General features: G+C 36.6%; 3 protein-coding genes across 10 annotated transcripts; 1 reads left to right on the forward strand and 2 right to left on the reverse strand.

The window, feature by feature from the left end:
- Positions 1 to 2,876: 2,876 nt before the first annotated feature.
- On the reverse strand, positions 2,877 to 12,593 carry si:ch211-216p19.6. Of its 4 annotated transcripts, none has more exon segments than NM_001386813.1 (8): positions 2,877 to 2,982; positions 3,073 to 3,639; positions 4,503 to 4,529; positions 4,687 to 4,831; positions 5,494 to 5,727; positions 7,810 to 7,905; positions 7,981 to 8,543; positions 12,467 to 12,516. In NM_001386813.1, coding segments are annotated over 6 exon segments (1,602 nt in total). In that variant the 5' UTR covers positions 8,542 to 8,543; positions 12,467 to 12,516; the 3' UTR covers positions 2,877 to 2,982; positions 3,073 to 3,100.
- Positions 12,594 to 12,946: 353 nt separating this feature from the next.
- Positions 12,947 to 20,165, reverse strand: gmpr2 (guanosine monophosphate reductase 2). 5 transcript variants are annotated; one of them, XR_015494935.1, is made up of 11 exons: positions 20,110 to 20,165; positions 19,561 to 19,696; positions 18,384 to 18,503; positions 17,529 to 17,612; positions 17,272 to 17,445; positions 17,098 to 17,179; positions 16,908 to 17,014; positions 15,840 to 15,882; positions 15,503 to 15,662; positions 13,876 to 14,127; positions 12,947 to 13,613 (listed from the first exon to the last, which is right to left on the reverse strand). XR_015494935.1 is itself a non-coding variant. In NM_001040304.2 (10 exon segments), coding segments are annotated over 9 exon segments (1,047 nt in total). In that variant the 5' UTR covers positions 19,648 to 19,696; positions 20,110 to 20,159; the 3' UTR covers positions 12,947 to 13,937.
- A 357-nt stretch (positions 20,166 to 20,522) lies between these two features.
- On the forward strand, positions 20,523 to 23,287 carry nedd8 (NEDD8 ubiquitin like modifier). The gene is given in 4 exon segments (NM_201321.2): positions 20,523 to 20,688; positions 20,940 to 20,987; positions 22,767 to 22,849; positions 22,929 to 23,287. Coding segments are annotated over 4 exon segments (270 nt in total). The 5' UTR covers positions 20,523 to 20,670; the 3' UTR covers positions 23,050 to 23,287.
- The last annotated feature ends 1,447 nt before the right edge of the window (positions 23,288 to 24,734 follow it).

The raw sequence follows: 24,734 nt of genomic DNA on the forward strand, positions 1-24,734 counted from the left end.
GGAATAGAGGGAGGAAAAAAAGAAAACCCGTCATGTGTTGGACTTTTCCCCGTTGAATGAGGTCGCCTCCTTGCACCTTTGGGTCAGGGATAGATCTCTCATTGTAGTTTGTGCCTATGAGCCAAACACAGGTGCAGTGTACCCGGCCTTCTTGAGTCCTTGGGAGGGGTGCTGGAAGGTGCTCAGACTAAGGACTCTGTTGTTCTACTAGGGGACATCAACACCCACGTGGGTAATGACGGTTATACCTGGAGAAGCGGGATTGGGAGGAACGGCCTCCCTGATCAGAATCGGAGTGGTGTTCTGTTTTTGAACTTCTGTGCTAATCACACTTTGTCTACAACAAACATCAAGTTCAAGCATAAGGGTGTTCATCAGTGCACATGGCATCAGGAGACCCTATGGTGGATGTCGATGATCGACTTTGTGGTTGTATTGTCCAATCTCCGACCGTATGTCTTGGACACTCGCTTAAAGAGAGAGGGGCAGAGCTGTCAAATAATCACTACCTGATGGTGAGTTGGATCCGCTGGCAGGGGGGAAGGCTTGACAGACCTGGCAGGCTCAAACATATTGTAAGGGTCCTCTGGGAATGTCTGGCTGAACCTCAAGTTTAGGAGGCTGAAGAAATTGAGACTGAGTGGTCCATGTTCTCCGACTCCATTCTTGACAGCCGTGAGGAGCTGTGGCTGTAAGGCCTGTGGTGGCTGTCGAGGTGGCAATCTATGAACCTGGTGGTAGCCACTGGAAGTAAGGGATGTCGTCAAGCAGAAGAAAGAGTCCTACAGAGCTTGGTTGGCTTGTAAGACTCCAGAGGCAGCTGATGGGTACCGACAGGCCAAACGTAATGCAGCCCAGGTGGTTGCAGAAGCAAAAACTTGGGCCTGGGACAAGTTCGGGGAGACCATGGAGGAAGACTACTGGTCGGCCCCAAAGAGATTCTAGCAAACCATCTGGCGCCTCAGGAGGGGAAAGCAGTTCGACACTGACACAGCGAGGTGGGGAGCTGTTGACCTCGACTGGGGATATATTCGAACAGTGGAAGGAATACTGTGAGGATCTCCTTAACACTACAGACATGTTTTTCATTGAGGAAGCAGAGACTGGGGATGCAGGGGCGGACTCGCCCTTACCCAAGCTGAGGTCACTGAGGTAGTTTGCAAGCTCCACAGTGACAATAAGCAGGAGTGGATAAGTTACACCCTGTGTATCTCAAGTCTCTGAATGTTGTGGGGCTTTCTTGGCTGACGTCTCTACAATGTCACATGGAGGTGTGGGACAGTACCTTGGGACTGAGCAACTGCGGTGGTGGTTCCCGTTTTTTAGAAGGGGCACTGGAGGGTGTGCTCTAACTATAAGGGGATCACACTCAGCCTCCCAGGGAAAATCTATGCTAGGATACTGAAGATGAGGATTCGACCGATGGTTTACCTTCAATCCATAAGGACCAATGCAGTTTTCGCACAGGCTGTGGTACACTGGACCAGCTCCATACCTTTACCAGGGTGCTCAAAGGTTCATGAGAGGATGCCCAACCAGTCTACATGTGTTTCGTTGATTTGGAGAAGGCATTCGACCGTGTCTCTTATGCCCTTCTTTGGGAGGTGCTCTGGGAGTATGGGGTCAGAGGCACTCTGTTAGGGGCTGTCTGTTCCCTGTATGAACACAGTAGGAGTTTGGTTTGCATTGCATTATTCGCAGTTGATATTGTTCTGTTGAATTCATCAGAATGTGGACCTTCAGCATGCTCTGGGGTGGTTTGCTGTCAATGCTATGGTGCTCCACTGAAAAAAGGTGGCTTGCCATGTCCAGGTTGAAGTTGAAGTTCTTACCCCAGGTGGAGGAGTTCAAGTATCTTGGCATTTTGTTCATGAGTGAGGAAAGGATGGAACGTGAGATTAACAGGTGTAATGCGGTCAATGTACCAGTCTGTTGTGGTAAAGAAGGAGCTGAGCCAAAAGGCAAAGCTCTCAATTTACCATTCAATCTGCATTCCTACTCTCACCTATGGTCATGACCTTTGGGTCATGACTGAAATGACAAGCTCTTGCATACAAGCATGCAAAATGAGTTTCCTTTGCAGAGTGGCAGGGTGTACCCCTTTTAGAACCGCTGCTCTTCCACATCAAGAGAAGTCAGCTGAGGTAGTTCGGGCATCTGTTTCAGATGCCGCCTGGAAACCTAGCTAGGGTAATCATGTTTGTATTTATTATATATTTTTCTCATTTTAAGGTTTGGATATTTATGAGCACTAATTCTTATAGAAAATAGATTCTGATACTGTTAAACATTACATTGTGTTAACTGTTAAAATCAACAATTCACTGTGAAGTACTGAATTGGAAAGATGTTATTTTAATATAGTCAGTCATGAACTGAAGTGGGCCGGTCCAAGGCTTGAAACTCCAGGGCTGAAAAGGAGTCCCACTCCGGCCCTGTTCCCTGCTTATTTGAATGTGTCTGACATGATGTAAATATAGGGTGCTCAAATGATGGCATGTATTTGTTTAGTCTAAAGAGACAAAAGCATCAAAATAATAATACTTTTCTGTGAATACAGACACTAGGCTCATATAAACATTTAGCAAAAGCACAAATCAACACAACTGTAGATTACAAATATTCATCTTTATTAGAGGTATTATAATATTCATTCGTCTATTTTTTTTTCGGCTTAGTCCCTTTATTAATCCGGGGTCGCCACAGCGGAATGAACCGCCAACTTATCTAGCACAAGTTTCTCACTCTTACACTATGAACAATTTAGCTAACCCAATTCACCTGTACCGCATGTCTTTGGACTGTGGGGGAAACCGGAGCACCCGGAGGAAACCCACGCGAACACAGAGAGAACATGCAAACTCCACACAGAAACGCCAACTGACCCAGCCGAAACCCGAACCAGCGACCTTCTTGCTGTGAGGCGACAGCACTACCTACTGCGTCACCCAGTATTATAATATATATATATATATATATATATATATATATATATATATATATATATATATATATATATATATACATTTTTTTTTTTTTATTATTATTATTATTATTATTTTTTAACAAATGGTCATTATACACTAAAGTCCAGTTATTCTTGCTGGGGTAGTGAAATGATCAGTGGGTCTGAATTTTTATCTCCATAATTAAAGCCTGGGCTGAAATATGGATAGAGTTTCTCAGTGAAAGACTGACCAGTGAACGAGTAGATATGAGACATGGACTCCACATCATAAAATGAGACTAAACCCTCCTCATAATCCACAAACACACCCACCGTCTGGGGCTTCACTTTCAGGCAGAGAGACACAGACAGACAGTCACAGGCCTTATACTCAGCTCCATTCCTCAACCACAGAGTCCACAGTCCATTCCTAGGACTCAGAGTAATTATTCCCTTCCTGTTAACAGACTCTCTCGCCACTCCTAAATCCCACTCCGTTTTCCCTTTTACCTGCACCTCAAAATAAAACTTGCCAGAACAGAATCCCTCCTTCCCTAGGACACTGGGACACTTATCAAACCTCCACGGATTGTCTGGGACAGGCTGACGTGTTTCTCCAAATTCAGCTTGTTTGTCATCCTCAGACAAGAAGAGTTTGGGGTGAGCAGTTTCAGGATCCATAGTCACATTCACTGAGGAAGGGATCATAATTTAGAAGTACAGTTAAAATCATGTATTTGTGGTGTAGGATTAAATACACAACCCTGATACACACTTTTAAATGAAGTTAATTTATAAACAGATTGCCCACAGGGCACGTACTGCGGGGCCCCCTTTAAAATATATATGTTTTTTGATAGTCTACAGAACAAACCATCAGTATACAATAACTTGCCTAATTACCCTAACCTGCCTAGATAACCTAATTACCTTGTGAAGCCTTTAAATGTCACTTTAAGCTGTATAGAAGTGTCTTGAAACATATCTAGTCAAATATTATTTACTGTCATCATGGCAAAGACAAAATAAATCAGTTTACATAAGTAGTTTGAAAAAAAGGGTAAATCATTTTTGAGTGTACTTTGTGCTCTTTATTTTTCTGGTACTTTCCCCAAATTTTTGGTGCCAAAATGTCATTTAAAACTATGATGATCAAAATAAAAGTAAAATAAATATTAAGATATTTTTCTATTGTACAAAAATTAATAAAATTTTTAATACCAGTTCATTAATCACATTCTTTTATCAAAATGTCTGAAGGCTTGATAAATAAAAATATCACGTGAACAGAATTTTTGTATAATCAAACTGTAGTCGTCAAAAAATGTCTTCAATTTAATGCTAGTGGATATTACACAAGAGATTTGTAATAAGATTCAGGAAAAAAATACAGTTCTCCTCTTATAAATGCACATACAGTTTTTGTTTGTAGACAAAATAAGAAGAAAGGAAAGTTTAATTATTAAATGTTCACAGGGCCAAAAGTGTCCACAGTTAAATACAATGTTTGAGTATTTTTGTGCAAAGTTTGGAAAACTGCACAGCAAACTCATACCTGTAAACTTCTTGATCTTCTTTAGCTCTGTGGAAACATTTAATAAACTTAATTACTTTTACCATTTAAGTAAGAATGTTTAGAAATATTCTCGCCTTTATTAAATTTGAATGCATACAGCACAACTGTATTTCAATTTATTCATGTAACAAAAGCAAGGGAAAAAAAGCTATCTAAAGCTCACCAATTCCTGTAATTTTCACCATTACATCACTGAGAAATCCCTGATGTTTTGTAAGAGCTCTTCTCACAGCATCCTCCTTCATATGAGTGTCACTGATCCCAGTCCAGATCTTGGTGTCTAAAGGCCTGCAAAGTGATGGATAAATCTACAACAGAAGTGAGAGGAGAAAATCCCTCAGTGTGATATAGAGAGGGCAGTGTTATAATCAAAGTAATTGTTGTGTATTTTATTCCATATTGATTTTTTTTGTCTTTCATTGTCTTTTTATTAATGTCATTAGTAATTTTTATTTTGGCTAAAATAAAAGCAGTTTTTAATCTAAAACATTTTAAAAAGGTCAATACTATTAGCCCACTTAAACAATATTTGTTTTGGATTGTCAACAAAACTATCATTACACAATGACTTACCTAATTACCCTAACTTGCCTAATTAACCTAGTTAAGCCTTTAAATGTTTAAGCTGTATATAAGTGTCTATAAAATATCAAGTAAATATTATTTACTGTCATCATGGCAAAGATAAAATAAATCAGTTATTAGAGATGAGTTATTAAAACTCTTATGTTTAAAAAAGTGTCTCTTCATTAAACAAATTAGGGGGAAAAACACAGGGGGCTAATAATTCTGACTTCAATTAAATATATAAAATATATATTTACTATAAATATTATGTAAGTTTTTTATTAATGTTTTATTACTATACTATTTTATTAATTGTTAATGATATGTGCAATGCTTTGGCAATACTTGACAAGTCATGCCAATAAAGCTCATTTGAATTGAAAAGAGAGAGAGAGAGAGAGACCTGTAGTAGGTGCAGGTGATCTTCAGTGTGTGAGAGCTCCTCCAGCTCAGAGTTTCTCCTCTTCAGTTCACTGATCTCCTGCTCCAGCTCTTTAATCAGATCTTCAGCCTGTTTCTCTGCTGCTTTCTGCTTCTGCTCCGTCACCTCCAGCAGCTCACGCTGACATCTCTCAATGGAGCGCATCAGATCAGCAAACACCTCGACATAGCCAGCTCTCTCTTTTTCTGAGCTTTGCTAAGTTGGGAATAGTCTACCGTCAGTCTTATAACAATGCTACCCAGCAATAACTTAATAACAATGTGGCATGATAAATAGCCACATCCCCAATTTAAAACAAAACATTTAAATGTAAGAATTTATTGCCAATGTTTGAGCAGTTTGTAACAAAACCCAAAAGAAAAAGAAAACATCCCTCTCTTCTATTGGCTTTTAATGTATTTTATGAAATGAAACAACATGAAAAATCTTTAGCTTGTGTTAACCTTAAACCTTATAGCTTATTTCAGGAATTTAACCAAAAACCCACTGACTTCAAGCAATAGTTCACCCACAATTTTTTAATCAGTTATTACATATTCACTTTCCTCCTGGTTTAATCAATTTTTTTCCTTGTTGAACACAAAGGAAGATATATTGACTTTCATAGTATTTTTTTGCTACTATTCATGCGAGTTGTAGCTTTTTTTTTTTTTACAACATTTTTTCGCAATATCTTGCTTTGTGTTCAAACAGAAGTTCATAAAAGTTTCAGATTACTCAAGTGTGATGATGTTATGATGAGGAGATGTTAACTTTTGGGAGAACTGTCCCTTTGAGGACATGTAACCCCTCCTGAAGTGCTATAATGCAACCCATTTCAGGTTTTTGGCTGAAAAATATGCCATGCTGCATTAAGTTATTGCAAACTGTGAACCACTTACACTCTAGGGGTTTTAACCTTTTATGAGTTTCTTTATTCAGGGCAGCACGGTGGCTCAGTGGTTAGCACTGTCACATCACAGCACGAAGGTCGTTGGTTCAAGACCTGACTGGGACAGTTGTCATTTTACATGTTCTCCCCGTGATGTTGTGGGTTTCCTCCGGTGCTCCAGTCTCCCCACAGTCCAAGCACTATAAGTAAATTGGGTTAACAAAATTGGCCGTAGGGTATGAGTGTGTGTGAATGCAAGAGTTTATCTGTGTTTTCTACTACTGGGTTGCAGCTGGAATGACATCTACTGCGTAAAACATATGCTGGAATAGTTGGCGGTTCATTCCGCTGTAATGAACCCTGATAAATAAGGGACTAAGCAGACGGAAAATGAATGAATGAATGAATGAACACAAAACAAGATATTCTGAACAATGTTGGAAACATACAGCAACCACTGGCATCCATAGCAGGAACAACAATAAAACAATACTATGGAAATCATTGGCTGCCATTTCCCAACATTCTTCAGAATATCTTCTTTTCTGTTAATTAGAAGAAAGAAACTCAAATAGGTTTGGAACAAAAGGAGAATGACAATGAATGATCAAATGAAATGATGATGGGATTAAAATGGTTTACAAAGGGGTCATTCATTCATATATTGCATATTTGATCAAAAACTATATAAAATAGTGGTAATATTGTAGTAATATGACTGCAATCTCAAAGTTATTACTTCAAAAGTTCACCCAAAATTAAAATCTACTCACAATTTACTCCCCCTCAAGTGGTTCCCAACCTTTATGAAATTCTTTGTTCTGTTCAGGACAAGAGATGTTTTGAAGAAAGCAGAAAACCTGTAACCACTAACTTCCATAGTAAGGCAAACAAATACTGTGGACATCAGTAGTTACTGGTAAACAGCTTTCTTTAAAATATCTTCTCTTTTTCTTCATCAGAAGATTCATTCATTCATTCATTCATTTTCTTTTCAGCTTAGTACCTTCATTACTCAGAAGTCTCCACAGCGGAATGAACCACCAACTTATACAGCATGTTTTACGCAGTGGATGACCTTCCAGCTGCAACCCATCACTGGGAAACACCCATACAATCTCATTCACACACACATACACAGAACATTTAGCTTTCCCAATTCACCTATAGTGCATGTCTTTGGACTGTGGGGAAAACCGGAGCACCCGAGGGAACCCACATGAACATAAGGGAGAACATGCAAACTCCACACAGAAATGCCAACTGATCCAGCCGAGGTTCGAACCAGCGACCTTCTTGCTCTGAGATGCCCCTTACAATCTTACGTCTTCAAATGTAAATAAAAAAAATACAAATATTTTCATACAACAAAGCCAAATTAACCAAAGAACTTCAAACTGACTAACCTTGCTGATCGTCACTGAGGTTTTAATTTCTTCAATTTTCTTCATTCTGTTCTGGATCATCAAATGAACCTCGGCCTGCTTTCTCCCAAACTGAGACTGTGGAAATCAGCGTTTCTTTAAGTCAACATGTTAAAGCCACTGAAGCGCAGATACAGATTAAGCATCTCTGACCTTTCTTTCTTCGCTCTCCTCCTCTACTGGGACAGTGTTGTGTGTTCTGTGGTCTTTTATCGTACACGACAGACACACACACATCTGGTCATCTCTGCAGAACAGCTCCAGCGGTCTCTCGTGCTTTGAGCAGATATAATCGCCCAGATTCTCCACAGGATTGATAAGTCTGTGCTTCTTCAGTTTGGCTACGGTGTTATGAGGTTCAAGATGAGTTTTGCAGAAAGATCCTTCACAATGGAGACAAGACTTCAAAGCTCCTCTCTTTATTTTTGTACAGGCATCACACGCTACCACTCCAGGCTGAACAGGACTTTCCACCCTCTTCAGTCGTTCAATGATCTCCTTGAACTCTCTGTTGATGTCCAGACTCTCTGGTGTCAAGTTAAAATGTTTTTTGCAAAGGGGGCAGCTTGTCTTCCTACTGCTGTCCCAGTGTTGACAGATACATACCATACAAAAGTTGTGTCCACATGGAATGGTTGTCGGGTCAGTGAAGATGTCCTGGCATATTGAACACTGGAACTGCTCTGCATCCTGTGGACTGCTGCAAACAGCCATTGCTGATGGGAGAAGACAACAAAATGATTGCACAAACAAAGCACAGCTGAAGATATACTGTCTCTCTGTCTGCCCATCCCCTTTAAAGAAATTCCACTAGTCAAACCGGTTTGGAAGCAGGATGTAAAATGATCGGCATTGACGGGTGGTTTAATTGATTCTGCAATGCAGATTTGCATTGGGCACAATAGACATGTACAATTATTTCTTCAACAGAAATCATGAAAAGGCAAGATATATGAATAACGAGTTCAATAAGACATAGAAAATGAACACATTTCCCTAATAAATTAATTTGATGTGCCTAGATCATGCAAGAAGAATGTTTTACAAAATAACTAAGACATTTGACTTGAACACAAACCCTTTATTTTGAGGATAACACAGGGATCGGATTAGAAAGCAGCAATGATTGTAGCACAAAAACAGATATATTCAACATTTCTAATGGGTAGAGTGGTCTATTTGAGTAAACAAGCAGACAGACTTTGCTTGGACTTTAGCATTTGTCTATATAAGACATTGATTGATTGTTTTTTTTCTTTCACTTTCATCAATTGGTAAAGGAATTTTGTTCATTGCCACTGTCGCCACTGGCTTGCTTGGTTTGGGACTTGTGGAGCTGCGCATGGAGAGATTTGGTCTTCAGTGTTTGGACTTTCAGCTGTGAAATTTAAACCACACTGAACTTCAACTCAAAAAACTGGATTGATAAAGTTTCAATTTACTAGAACTTCTACACTGAAAACCCTAATAAGCTGACTGAAATAAATTAATTGAGTACACTCATTGCCTCAATTTAATTGAGTAATGGAGTCTCCCAAAACATGCATATTTAAGTTTAACTTGCCGGTTGTGTAGACTATACTTAAATTGTTCAGTTCACCAAACTTAGTACTAAGTTTGGTTAACTTAACAAGTTAAGTATAATCTACTTAAGTACTAAGTGTAGGCATTTTCATGATACATAAGTTAAATTAACTCGTATTTTTAAGTGATAGGACTAAAATGCAAAGTTTTAAGTTATGTTCTGTCAACTTTACTTAATTGTTTAAGTAAAGACATCATTAAGGTTTTCAGTGTATGTTAAGCTGCTTTGACAATCTACATTGTGAAAGCGTTATAGAAATAAACATTGAATTGAACTGAATTGTCTCTTACTGCCAGGGGAGAAAGGCACAGTAATGAACTTCACTTTATTGTATTTAGGTAGATATTTAAATCTGTACTTTTGCAAATTAAGTGCACCTTAAGCTAGGGAGCCTACTTTTCTGAGGTAATAAAGCATAGCTTGTGACTGTGTATGCTTAAAATTTGAACTGATATTAAAAGCTTTGACCTGCATTTCAATAGTCAATACAATGGTCTGGATAGCAGACTCCCACAAAAACATCACATCCATTTTTGCCTCGGAGGAAAATTCCTATTATAACGCTTTAAAACTTTTTATTGTAAATAAAGAAACACACAAAATGAGTAATTAATAAAAAGTATTGTAATCGTAGGCCTAATTGATGCTAAAGTGAATGTTTCTTTTTAGAAGACTTTAATAAACCTCTCAAAGCTTGAAAATAATAAAGAAAGGACACATCTACAGTATACTGTAATATATTACAGTATATTGCATGTACAGTATACTACAGTATTATACATTGTGCTAGTTTTGTCAGTGGTATTGAAAATGATTGTCATGAAATGAAAAATCAATCATACTAGTTCACATTCCTAGATCTATTAGTTTTTTTTATTGTCAAAATAAAAAGCTGCTATATGACTAGGAACTATACCCTTATTCCCATGACATTATAATTAAGGTGCAAAAAATGCAGTGCATGCCTGAACATAGTCCTCAAGTAACAGCCTGCATGATATTGCTGCCTGCTGCAGCAATGGTACAGCAAAGTTCTCATTATTACTAAAATGAGAGTATAGTTCATAACCATGTCGACCTAGAAAATAAGAACTTTTCATTTTCTGTTTATGCTGCTAGAGAGCTGGGCTTTGGGCCATTTTTTTACTCCATATCTAGCACGCTATCAGGCTTTAGGCCTGCTTTAGAAAAGACTTCAAACAAAAGTTTAATAGATCTAATTCAGTCCAGAGGTGCCAGTGATGCACATAAAGATTTCCAGCTACCTGCAATGGAGAACATAAAGAGAAAAATTGCAAAATGGCGAATGTAAAACTGAAAAATGCTGGAGGAAAGGCAAACTTCGGGTCAACTTTTCAAATAGTGACAACTTTAAAAAATGAGCCAACTGTTTATGCACAATGCACACCTTGTATATTAAGTAAACTCACTGTGGACCATGTACCGCTTGCATATCGATGTCACTTAAAAACTAAAACTTACATTTAAAAAAAAACATAAAAAACTCCAAACAATTGTCTAAATTGTTCTGTAAAAAAAAAAAAAAAAAAAACAACTTTCTGTTCATACAAATCTGGTGTATTTTAATGGCTGTAACAGTATAAGTTGTTTGGCGAAAAAAAGACGGGCTTCAGGTCGGACTCGGACCAAAAATTTTGATCTCGGGCCAGGGCCGTGCTAGGGCTTAGATTTAAGGCCCAAATCTCTACCAGGGAGTTAGGGGACTATATATATATATATATATATAGGCGACGCAGTGGCGCAGTGCTGGCACCTTACAGCAAGAAGGTCACTGGTTCGAGTCTGGCTGGGTCAGTTGGCATTTCTGTGTGTAGTTTGCATGTTCTTCCCACGTTTGCGTGGGTTTCCTCTGGGTGCTCCAGTTTCCCCCACAAGTCCAAAGATATGCGGTACAGGTGTATTGGGTAGGCTAAATTGTCCGTAGTGTATGAGTGTGAATGAGCATGTATTGATGTTTCCCAGAGATAAGTTGGAAGTTATATTATATCTATAAAAGGGAGTGTTTTGAGTTTCAATGCTAAGGCCCCATACCTGGAATTGCTTAGGGCCCCCAAATCACTATTTTCACCTTTATTATTTATTTATTTTTATTTATTATTTACTATTACTTATATCACACCTTGGATATAACTACAGAACAGACATGCTTTAAATAGGAACATTTGAGCATCAAGGTGCTAATAATCTAAACCAATTCAATGATTTATGCTGAGCTAAGCTAAAAGTGCTCCTGCCAGATCCAGAGATCAGATGAATGGATTCAAAAATGCTAAAACTCAATTATTTAACTCTACAGGAGTTGTAAAATCAGCTTATTTCCAAAGTTTAAAAAAAGGTAGTAATGAAAATCTGTTTTTTTGCTTCTTTTATAAGGAACTAGTACACAGAGTTTCTGTCCACATAACATGCCTCTTGTCAAGGGTTATTCTAGCATTTAGACTTTTCTGTTGATGACTAGGTTTTCAGTCCCACTTTTAAAAAGTAAATAATGGAATATTAGGTTAAGCAGAAAGTTAAATAGGGTTTGTCAGATAATTGCTAAACAAAATCCCTAAGGGCACCAACATGTTTACATAGACTTTGACACACACATCAAGTGCTTTACAGATGCAAACACAATTATATGCTGTATATATTCAAACTGCGAACAAATATTGTGTTTAAAATACAACAAATGATGTACCTGAGTGATTCTATAATGGAAGATATGCACTTGAAAAAGGTAAGAAACATTTCTAAAAATTGTTTCCAGTATTTTAGTGAAAACATTTCTCAACTCTGTTACCGTTAATTATTATGCAGTAACAGATTTGACCATTTTAAAGGTTATATCCAAAAACGCCACTTGATAGCATTAGTGCTATACATGACACTTATAAAAGCCAGATTAAAAAAAAACCTTAGAACAACCCACTTTGTGACAGGTCATAGATTGTTTTCATTTTTGATATTGTCGTAAGTTTTAATGTTCTACAAATTACCACTCTAAGATTTATTTAGATCAAAATATTTTCTCAGAAAGAGTGCACATACCTTTCTGTGCTTCAAATCTTTTCAGCAAGCCAAAGTGACATCGTTTCCTTCCTCATTTCCTGTATCTTGCATAATTGTGGGTAGTAATTCTACGAATCTAAAAGGCAAAATATGGTTCGGTAACAGAATTGATGCAGATTTATTAATATTTTCTTCCAAAGGTAATGTTGTAGAATCAAGAAAATTACTATTTAGAGGTTTTTATAAGTAATGTATAATATATTTTTGCCAGAATTACATCATACATCCTGGAAAATATTGACTGAATTAAATGCACAAAAGGAACTCATTCAGCTGTACAAGACACTGTGTGCAGAACATGTAACATAATATTGGCCTGTTAAATCTTGTGATCCATGACAATGTGTAAGAAATCATTAAAATACAAGCATTTGAAAAATATCTAAACATAAAAAATGATTCTGGTGACTAAAAATGTACCTACAAGAATAACAGCAAAGAACTCAAGCCATTCTTCAATGATTATCCAACTCATTTATTTCCACAAAACAACACAGGAATGCTAAACGCCCGAATATACGAACAAAATTTGATTCATCGTCATTAAAAGTTCAATATAGGTCAAATTAAATCTGCCCAAGCAACATTAATGACAATGTATTAGGACACAAAGGAATGTCAAACGTATGAACTACAGTATATAATAGCAAAAAAGATACAAATTAAATTAAATTAAAGTTAATCATCAGTTAAGCAAACTACTATAAAAGCTGTCTAATGTTCAAACCAGGCTCAAATGCATCAAATCATGCCAATACTGTGACAAAAACAGATTAAGACTTTAAAAGATTGTTTAACGCTGCATCTGTAACATAGACGACGCTGGAGGAAATGTTAAAAGCATTGAAAACAACAACTTGGCTTTGGTTTTTAAATATATGCTATATTATAAACTGCTAATATATAATGGTCATCATGTAATATAATAGACTGCTAATACTTTAATAACCCTTTAAAGATCTGAGTTGGTCCAGGAATGATTATGAAATCAGAAAGTATCTGAATGTAAGACATTGAGCGTAGAGAGACATTCGTTTCAAATTGACAACAAAGTCTAAAATAGTACCCAGTTATCTGGATAATATATGAGGTGTTTGATCTAAGGCAGGGGTGTCCAAACTCGGTCCTGGAGGGCCGGTGTCCTGCAGATTTGATCTCCAACTTGCCTCAACACCCCTGCAAGGATGTTTCTAGAAAGCCTAGTAAGAGCATGATTAGCTAGCCCAGGTGTGTCTAATTGGGGTTGAAACTAAACTTTGCAGGACACCGGCCCTCCAAGACCGAGTTTAAACAGACAAACAAAAACGAACAAAACACGACAGAAATTATGTTAAATGACCGTGTGTGTGTGCGTATGTGAACATGCATGTGTGCCTACTTGACCGCACCCAGGATAAAATGACCTTCGCATGGATTTGGCATCAGTTGGCCCAATGTGGACCAACATGTCTCAATTATCATTACCGAACACTGTGTTGAGCTGCTGGGTCACCCTAATGAAGGTGGTACGACGGCTCAACTCTTTCAGCTTAGCAGCGCCCACATAAGTGCAGGTGGAGCGAACTCCACCCAGAACGTCTCTCAGCGTCACGTCCACGGGCCCTTTATAAGGCACTTCAACTGTTTTACCCTCAGATGCCCTAAAAAAACATGCATAATGATGGTTAATCACAGCAATCCAGTTATTATTATTAAGACATAATTATTGTCATTATTATATGTCATTGTTATTCACTCTTCACTTGTTCAAAACCTAGTTGAGTTTTTTTTCTTGTGCTGAGCACAAAGGATGATATTTGGAAAAATGTTGGTTGCTGACATTTATTGACTTCCTTAGTTTTTTTTTTACCATAAGTCAGTAAGTGCCAGCAACCAACATTTTTCAAAATATTGTCTTTTGTGTTCAGCAGAAGAAAGAATCTCATAAAGGTTTAAAACCACATGAGGTCATTTAACACTAGAACTTCTGAGGCGATCATTTTGACCCTTTTGAATTTTTGCAGTTTAATATTTTTGCTGAAACAAAACACACATATCTGTAATTACCTGACGTTTAATAAATATGTTTATATTTCCTTCTAACATTGTTATTTTATCAAAATTACAAAAGAGTTTTGATAAATTCTACCAAGAACTGCCATAAAGGTCAAAATGACTGCATACATTTTAGTGTCTACAACTTTTCCCTGTGAATTTAAAATTTGCATGCCTCTGTTGCCTCAAAACCATAACTAAGGGTGTACTCACAATATGCTATCCGAACCATGTCCAGGCGCGTCTCCCTGTTTGTTTGACAAGTGTGAATGCTCTGAATCAGGCCCAGATGTGGTTCAGTTGGCCGGTGTACCAGAGTGCGGTTTGGTTGGGCTTTTGTGCAGTACGCTTGTAATATGAGCGCAACACGTGGGCTGAGCCCGAAACTGAAGAGACGATGTCACTTTTAAGGGACTGTTTCATATAGATTTATAAATCATTCTTACTGTTCATTGAAAGCAAATTATCTTAGTTTATTAAAGACACAAACCAAACTACATGTCAGCTGCATCTTCAGCAACCTCATAATTCGTGCAGCACGAGGACTTTTATGATTATTTATGAACGTTAAAAGTTGAGGATGTGTTCGGCAAAATATTTGACTGCATGTCACTGTATCCCAAACGACTAAAATGATATAACTAAAGATATCTCCACTGTGCTGAGTGAGAGCACTTCTCTTTCTGTTACTGAACAGTTACATCATCAATGACAAAAGTATGCTCCGGTTCAGAAGGTAAAAGGCAGTGTGAGTGCAGGCTGTTAGAGAAGATGGGAGGGAGAACAATTGTGCTTCGGCACAGTTTAAGGCAACTTTTTTAATTTTAAAACTTTTTTGTAATTTTAACATAAGTCTAACATAATTTTACTTTAGGTATGTCTTTGAAAACAGCATATTCAGTACAGTTAAAAAAACCTCTACTCTCAAAATGATGAGGTCATTTTGGGTGAAGTATGCCTTTTAAAGCTCTACTCAATTACCTGTACTCTGCTACGCCTCCTGCGTGCTTCTTCATGGCCGTGTCTGAGCTCATGCCATAGAACAGCTTGTATTTCTTGCCATTTTTCTCTATGACTTCGCCTCCACTCTCACAATGACCAGCCAGCATTCCTCCAAGCATCACAAAATCAGCTCCCGCCCCTAGCAGACAGATCAGCCAATCAAACACAAGTGAAATGTGATACTGTGGCCAACAGTTAAAAAGTGTTGCATTCAGAGGTAGCAAGGAAACAATGAATATGCAAATTCAAAAGTTGTGGTTAATAAGTCGTCTTTTGTTTTATCCCATTATAATAATGCAGTGTTACCAAGACTTACCAAAAGCCTTGGAGACATCACCTGGGCAGGTACATCCCCCATCCTACAGAGAGACAGAAAACAGATGAGCTCAGCAGATACCTGATCAAAGACTCTTTGTCCACAAATAGGGTGCCTGTTACTCTTTGTTTTTAGCTCTGTAAATCCTGATATGTGCCATAATAGTAAAAAAGGAAACATGTTTTGTTAAACATCAAAAAATAAAACAAATGTATGTTTTTGTATGTTCCACAATTGAGTTTTTTAATGGCTTTTTAATGATTTAGTGTAGTTTATATTCAAAGAAAAACATTTAAAATTTTACATGGAGTAAAATTTAAATTTGATGCAGATACAGTATTTGTTATATGAGCATAAAAATAAACAATAAGTAATAATAACATAAAAAAAAATAATAACAATATTGATATGTTCAGTAAAGAAAGCAACAAGCAAAATATAATACCAAATGAATACAATATATAGCGAAGATAATGCTAAGGAAATTAACCGTGCTTTTCAGGTTTTTTATGTACCTAACAGTAGCTTTCAGTTATATACATTTTATCTAACACCGTATACTGTATATAATCTTCCCTCTACAAAATAAATGAAGGTTAAACACTATTTCACTATACAGCTATTCAGTCAAGAGCAGAGTGATTTCATTATCTATTATTGTTGAATTAATTTTAAAACCACAGACAGCAGAAATAAGATGCAATTACTTTAAGATGCAGCACAATAAGAGAGTTACAGAAAACACTATGTATATACAGTACAGTATATATATATTCCTGGGGTATGAACAATTTATTTGACTGTATATAGCTATGACTTTACATCTAACAATAATAGTTATTTGCATGTAATAATACATAAATGCTTGATTTTATGCTCAAAGCTCTGAGGTTCTAATTTTGGGGTGCAAAACATGATGACTTAACCATGAACAAATAAATTGATTTAATGAATTGTTTGTCATGTGATTTTATTCACGCAGAAATGAAGGGTCTATTTTAATTTGTAAAAAATGAAATATAGGTACGAAAGATGTGACAATATAGGGGCTTTAGAAATGAATCTCACAGATATGATGTGTCCACCCAGGCCGTGAGCAGCGTCAGCACACTCGATGACGGCGCTTAGCTGAGGATAACCCACACCGGTCTTCTTACGAGTGGTGCACACAGAGCCTAGACACAAAAACTAAAGTGAGAATACTGTAAAATGAGCTGAATATCATCTCAGACTGTTAAAACATGAGTGATGATGTCACCTGGTCCAATGCCCACTTTGATAATGTCAGCCCCAGCAAGAATCAGCTCTTCGACCATCTCTCCCGTGACCACGTTGCCAGCCTAAAAAACACACGTTCAGTTTTAAAATATTATGATTATTCCTTAAAAGAGATTAAAGATAAGATAGCTGTGTGTTGTTTCGGTTGACTAACCATGATAGTGTGCGTGGGGAACTTTTGCCTCACGTCTTTTACAAAGTTGACAAAGTGCTCAGAGTAGCCATTGGCTACATCCACACAAATGTACCGAATCTGAGGCACAGCGGCAACAATGGCCCCCAGTTTCTCAAAGTCCCCTTCACTCGTCCCTGTGCTGACTGCAACACTCTGGACAAAAAATGAAGAAGTGATTATCTAAATACAAACCATCTGTATTTAAACTGTATTTAAAATCTAGCAAAGATGCCCACCTCTAAGCATTCTGGGTGCTTGGCTGCAAACTCCTTCCAGTCGTCAACACCGTAATGCTTTTGCATGGCTGTAAAGAGGCTAAACTACAAAAAAATAATGTAATGAGAAGTATGTTAAAGGACAGAAAGACAAACATGCACATACACACACGCACACATAAATGTACACAATTGTACAGTTGATAGGTGGTGCTTATCTTCTTTGAACTCCTAATAACTTTTTTTTCTACATATTTACATACTTATACTGCCCATACTTCATAAGATTATATTTATAATACCATAGTATAGTATAGTATAGTATAGTATAGTTTGAGTAAAGTAGAGTATTCTAAGGACAAATATGCAGAGACTCCATTGTTATCATTTTATGAAAAAGCAAAAATATATATTTTTTAAATAGATAATTATTATTATCCATTTAGTAACAAATTTTTATGAAAGCAACACAATTTCAATTTCAAGCCCTCTTTCTAAAATCTCAGCACTGAACTGACACTGTTTCAATTTACTATAATCTTCTAAGTGAAGCTGCTTTGACACAATCTACATTGTAAAAGCGCTATACAAATAAAGATGAATTTTATTTTATACCTTGACAATACTAGATAAAAATTTCAAGCACCCATAAGGACCCAGAATATAACAAGTCAGAACTATACTTAAACCAACTACACCAATAATACATTTACAACCCATTTATCTTTATTTTTTTAAACACCTTTAAAGCCACATCGGCGTCTGTGGCTTCTCTATTGAGTTTTGACATCATAGAGAAGTTAGTTCAGTTTTAAGACAAAGACTGGTCATACGTGTTTAGCTATATTTAAAACAGAGTGAGGATTTAACTTATACCTGATGTAAAGCTAAGGCCATTTCAAACGTCCCCACTGTGTCCATGTTGGCAGCAACAATGGGAATCCCACGATAACTGCCCTTTGAGTTTCTAAATGTAAAACTGCGCATGAGATCCACCTGAAACAGAGCAGAGAGCGAAAATACATGAAAGAGAAGAGAAGCCAGATTTTAGCTCATCATTGCACTGGACACATGAATGCAGTGAAACTTTGATTATAATGAGGCTAGCTTAAATCTAATATGTCATACGTCACCTGCAAAACAAACAAAAATACATCACTGCACAATATATTGTTTCAGCATTGATATCACAATGTGACAATTCACAATAGCCACATCGCAAGATATGTAATGTTGAGTCTGGATTATAATTTATTCATTTGCGTGTGTTTTTGAGGCCTGTGACTGTAGGAGGATTTAAAAACCATTCAGGCCTATAGATTGTATCATTTGTAACTTTACTTGTATTACATTTTTCATAAAATGAGGAATAGTGCTAGACTTCTCAGAAAACAATACATTACATTCATTCATTTATTTATTCATTCATTTTCTTTTCGGCTTAGTCTCTTTATAAATCCGGGGTCGCCACAGCGTGATGAACCGCCAACTTATCCAGCACGTTTTTAAGCTTTACGATGCCCTTCCAGCCGCAACCCATGTCTGGGAAACATCCACACACACATTTACACACACACTCTCATACACTACAGACAATTTATCCTACCCAATCCACCTGTACCGCATGTCTTTGGACTGTGGGGGAAACCAGAGCACCCGGAGGAAACCCGTGCGAACCCTGGGAGAACATGCAAACTCCACACAGAAATGCCAACTGACCCAGCCGAGGCTCGAACCAGTGACCTTCTTGCTGTGAGACGACAGCACTACCTACTGCGCCACTGCGTCGCCACGGTAAATTATTGTGTATCTAATTAGCATCTTTTTCTTTATTGTATTTATCTGTGCTTGTAGATTTGTTCATATATTTTATGCAGATGCACTTCTCTACAGAACCATCCCAATCTATGTAAACTTATAAATTCCTTACAAATTTAGATATTCAAGTCATCTGGTCAAGTTGTATTCATTTCGCAATATATATATATCGCAGAATAACAAAATATTGCATTTTTCCAATGTCTGCAGCCCTAATCACAGGTGTCTGACTCACCTCACTGCGAGATTTGAGAGTGCTCCTCTTGGGTCGAAGCAGCACATCCTTGAAGTCAAGTTTGATGTCATTTTCAATGCGAGGCATGGCTGCTGGAGAGATTGGCCTTGAGACTGATCCAACCGTATCACACTGCCTGGAAAAACACAAGACAATGAAAGAAAAACATTCCCACTGATTCAATTATGGCAGATGATCAGTGAGGAGGAGGGTGACCGTGAGAGACAGGAAACATATATTGTTATTTTAATCTTTTTAATACTAAATATTGCACAATTTCCATTAAAGTTACAAAAAAGTGAAATTTCGTAGAGCAGATTAAAACAATTTACCACATAACGTTACCAAACAAAATAAAGTAAGCACATCTGGTGGTGATGTGTTCTGCATGTCTGACAGTAGCTGTCAGATACTGCAGGTCAAAAGAGCGCAACATTGCTGATTTTATGTCGCCTTGACATTAAATGTTTTTGCTATGATTACAAACAAATGTAACTTACATAACACCTTATTTACATTTTACTAAATAAAATCTTACTTATATCTTACTTATAACTGTAGACGCGCAGCTCCTCGTTAGGGTTATGTGAGAGAGAATGAAACTCGTTTCCGGGTTGAAGGCGGTCGTTTTAGTTGAGCGGGATGTTTACGACTGTCAAGGGCATGTAGTCTTTGAACTGACATCTCGTGCGTCAATTCAACTTGAAACGTTTGATGAAAAACTACAAACAGCGATGCACACTGTCGCAGTAAACGTCGCAAATTCATATTTTCCCGGTCAGATTGGACTCAACTGATTTTTTCTTATTTAATGAAAGTTCAGAAAGTGTAAAATGTGTATTTATATATTAAATACAATAAAAGTCGTTTGATTTTACGAAATATATATACATATTATTGCAAATCGTCTCTTATTATCGAAGACCGCTATTCTGCACAGAGCCCTCGGAACTCTTCCTACAGACACTGGAAAGGTGGGAATTATTTTGCAGTGACGCAGGAACTCCGCGAGCGGCGGAGAATTTGTGGGAATTAGAGAAATCTGAACTTTCAGCTTCAGTATTTGTGTTTCATTTCTCTGCATGTGTTTCTGAAACAGAAGAAGTCACAATGCTAATTAAAGTCAAGGTAAGAAAAGAACGCAGAACAGCAGTTTCATTCAGCACAGTTCTTGTCGGTTCGTCGCTGTGCCTCTAGTTTAAGTATTTTATTTAATATAACGGTTAACGTTAGTAGTAGGGCGTTGCAAATTTGTCAAAAAGCTGTTTTTACAATATGATGTGCACGGTTAATATAATAACAAGCCGTGGAGTAATAGATGATAGATCATTAAGAGCGAAATGTGTGTAAATGACTAATCATATGTCTTGTTTTTAAAGACACTCACGGGCAAAGAAATCGAGATTGACATCGAACCCACAGATAAGGTAAAGTATAACATTTTAACAGGGTTTCTGAAGGTTTAAAAGACGTTTTAAACGTCTTTATTTCTGTTCTACAATTAAAGGCCTGGTCAGTCAGAGCAGAAAGCCTTTAGTCATTAATGTCATGCATTAAATCCGTTGCATTCACAAGAAATGAATGAATGTCTTCTTGAGTACCTTGAATCTATTAATTTCATTTTTAAAAAGGAAGACATCCTGTATTTCTCTACAAATAAGTGATCTTTATTTAACAACTCTGGAGCATTTGCTCATGCATTAGTCCTAGCCTAAATGCATGGAAGGAAATGACAATTGCAATTTATAAAATTGAGCAAATTACTGCATTTGTAAATCAGAAAATGGAAGCTTTATTTCATTCTGGGAAAAATGGACTAATTATGCAACATCACATGGACCTGAACTTTTCTGTTAGCCTAAAATCGGAAGGATCACTTTCTACATGTACATCATTTTGTTGCTTATGTGTGTGTATATCTTATTTTATTTAATTATTCGTTTAACTTTTCGTTTTTGTTCTCCCCCATTTTTTTGTCTTATTTTATTTAGTTTTATTTATTTTAAAAGAATTTATTATGTATAACATTAGTGTACATGAACACAAAAAGGAAAGCATCCAGTGCTCACTATATTTGAGTACACCCCATTTTGAAAATAGGCAATGTATTTTGGTGCATTTAAACAAATCAGATTTATTAAATTGATATATTTATTAAACAATATTTTAGTCACCAAACATAATTAGAAACTGAAGGATTATGCAATTAAATTCAAGCAAAATATTACACAAGAAAAATGACAAACTATAAAATTTTAACAAAAATGTTCAATGTTTTGCTTCTCTTGATTTTTCGTCTTTTTTAAATTTGTATTTAATATTTTTCTATAACATAAATTTAGGTGTACTAGTTTTTGGACCGTTATCGTAAGTTATTTTGTTAGATTTGTTATTTTTGTTAGCTCCAGATTGGGCTTCAGTACTGACTACTCTAATGTATATGCACAAATATAATATTGTGTAGCTTCCTATTAAAAATATTATTTAAAATAGAGATTTGTGAGGGGTGTACTTTTATATGCTGAGTACTGTATATTGCTTAGTGGATGTACAGAGTTTGTGCTTATATTTGTGAGTGTATTCAGATTTATGATCTCTGACAAGTATTTGATGTAAGTGGAAAACTATTTAAGAAGGTATAAAACGGGTGTCCAAACTCGGCCCTGGAGGGCCGGTGTCCTGCATAGTTTAGCTCCAACTTCCTCCAACACACATGCCTGGAAGTCGAGTATACCTGGAAAGAGCTTGATTAGCTGGTTCAGGTGTGTTTAATTAGGGTTGAAACTAATATATGCAGGACACCGGCCCTCCAGGACCGAGTTTGGACAATTATGCCATCAATTATGCCATAAAAAAGGATTTAAAATGCCTTAAAGGGCTTAAAGTTCACCCAAAAATGAAAATCTACTCACTATTTACTCAAGTGGACCCAAAGCTTTATGAGATTCTGTTGAACACAAAAAAAAGATGTTTTGAAGAAAGCTGAACACCTTTAACCACTAATGTCCATAGTAGGAAAATAAATACTATGAAAGTCAGTGGTTACAGGTTTTCCAGCTTTCTTCAAAATAAATTTCTTATTCTTAACAGAAGAAAAAATGTTACTTAGAAGTCACTTCATTTTTGAGTGATTTTAGCCACTTTAAGCCACAGTTTTACACATCATTCAATTCAGTGTGCATTTATTTAATGTGAATCTCGTTCAGGTGGAGAGAATAAAAGAGCGAGTGGAGGAGAAAGAAGGAATCCCACCTCAGCAACAGAGACTCATCTACAGTGGGAAACAGATGTAGGTCATTGTACACGTTGTGTTCCTGTACATCTTTGTTGATACAATTTTAACCCACAATCCACCTCTTCTTCCTCAGGAATGATGAGAAAACGGCAGCAGATTACAAAATCCAGGGCGGCTCTGTGCTGCATCTGGTTCTTGCTCTAAGAGGTGGACAAATCCACCAAAAACCCGACCGGCTTCTCCTAAATATGTAACCGCCAGTCCTGCCTTGGTCAGCTTAGATACTCAGAAACAACAGATCAACTGTATGAACGACTGGTTGCCACCATATGCTTTCTTTGTTGGATCACTCATCACCTTCTTCCTGTTAATGCCACTCCCACTTCATTTATTAAGAGCGTGACTGCTCTTTTTGTTAAGTTTACAAGGAATGTTTGAATTAAGGTAAACTCATGTATCACTTTGACAATAAACATTGATGCCACCATTTAAGCATGTTGAAAATGTTTTTCTTTTATCATTCTGAGGTTTCATATTTGTTTTATAATAGATTTGGATTCATTTTCAAGTTAATGTATGTGTATATATATATACTTTTTATGCCAAAAATCATGAGAATATTAGGTAAAGATCATATTCCATGAAGATATTTTGTAAATGTTTTACTTTAAGTTAATCAAATCTCAATTTTTCATTAATGATTTGCAACGCTAAACACTTATTCATTCATTTTCCTTCGGCTTATCCTTTTATTCATTAGGGATTGCCACAGTGGAATGATCCGCCAACTTATTTAGCTTATGTTTTACGCAGCGGATGCTCTTCCAGCTGCAACCCAGCACTGCAAAACATCCATACACTTTCATTCACAGACTCAATTTAGTTAATTCAATTCACCTATACCGCACAGTCTTTGGACTTGTGGGGGAAACCCATGCAAACACGGAGAAAACATGCAAACTCCACACAGAAAAGCCAACTGACCAAGGCGGAGCTCGAACCAGCGACCTTCTTGCTGTGAGACGACAGTACTAAACACTACAGTACTAAACACTAAGTCACTGTGTCCCTAAGCACTTAATTTAGACAAATTTAAAGTAGATTTTTCTTTTTTTTTAAACTTCATATTCCAGATTTTCAAATAGTTGTATGGCAGACAAATATTGTCCTATTCCAACAATCCATACATCAATGGAAAATGTATTTATTCTGCTTATTTATTCAGTAATGTATAAATCACATATCACTTTTTAACCTCTTTGTCTTCATGCATGTCAAATGCTTTTTTAAGCAGCACTTTCATTGCTCAAAATAAAGAGAAATGAAGTCCTCATACACTCATCTATTGCATATTGAGTTGTTTTATTAAAAGTGAACAGTAACAATACCATATGAAAAAATGTAATACACAATTGAAATCAGTTATGAAGCCTGAGGATGGGTAACACAAGACAATAGATAAATAAGATTAAATGCACCAGTAGATCTTTACTGCCACCTGGAGCTCAAGTCCTGATATCTAAAATTAGCAAAGCATTAAAAAACTAATAGTAGCTGTATTTATTAACTCTATTGAAATTTCTGTTCATATGCATGCATGCTTTCTGTGACATCCCATGGAAAAGGAAGATTTTAAAATTTATACTTTTTTGTAAAGTGATGTTAATGTACTTGACTTTTTTCTTTCTCTTTACTTTTTTTTTACTGTATTTGATTGCTATTATTGTGGTAAAAACATTTGCTCCTTGTTACCCCATAAAGATGAAGAAAAGTAGTGATAAAAATGTATGCAATAAATAAATACTTAAATATATAAATGTGAAAATAAATAAAAGTAGACAAAAAAAGAAAAGAAAAACAGCCAATAAATATGAGGGTAAACAAATGAGTAAATAAATGTAAATATATTTCTTAAAATATTTTAAGTTAATATTTTTTT

This window comes from Danio rerio, chromosome 7, assembly GCF_052040795.2.
Source record: "Danio rerio strain M-AB ecotype USA chromosome 7, GRCz13ab, whole genome shotgun sequence".
In the NCBI taxonomy this organism is placed as follows: Eukaryota; Metazoa; Chordata; class Actinopteri; order Cypriniformes; family Danionidae; genus Danio; species Danio rerio.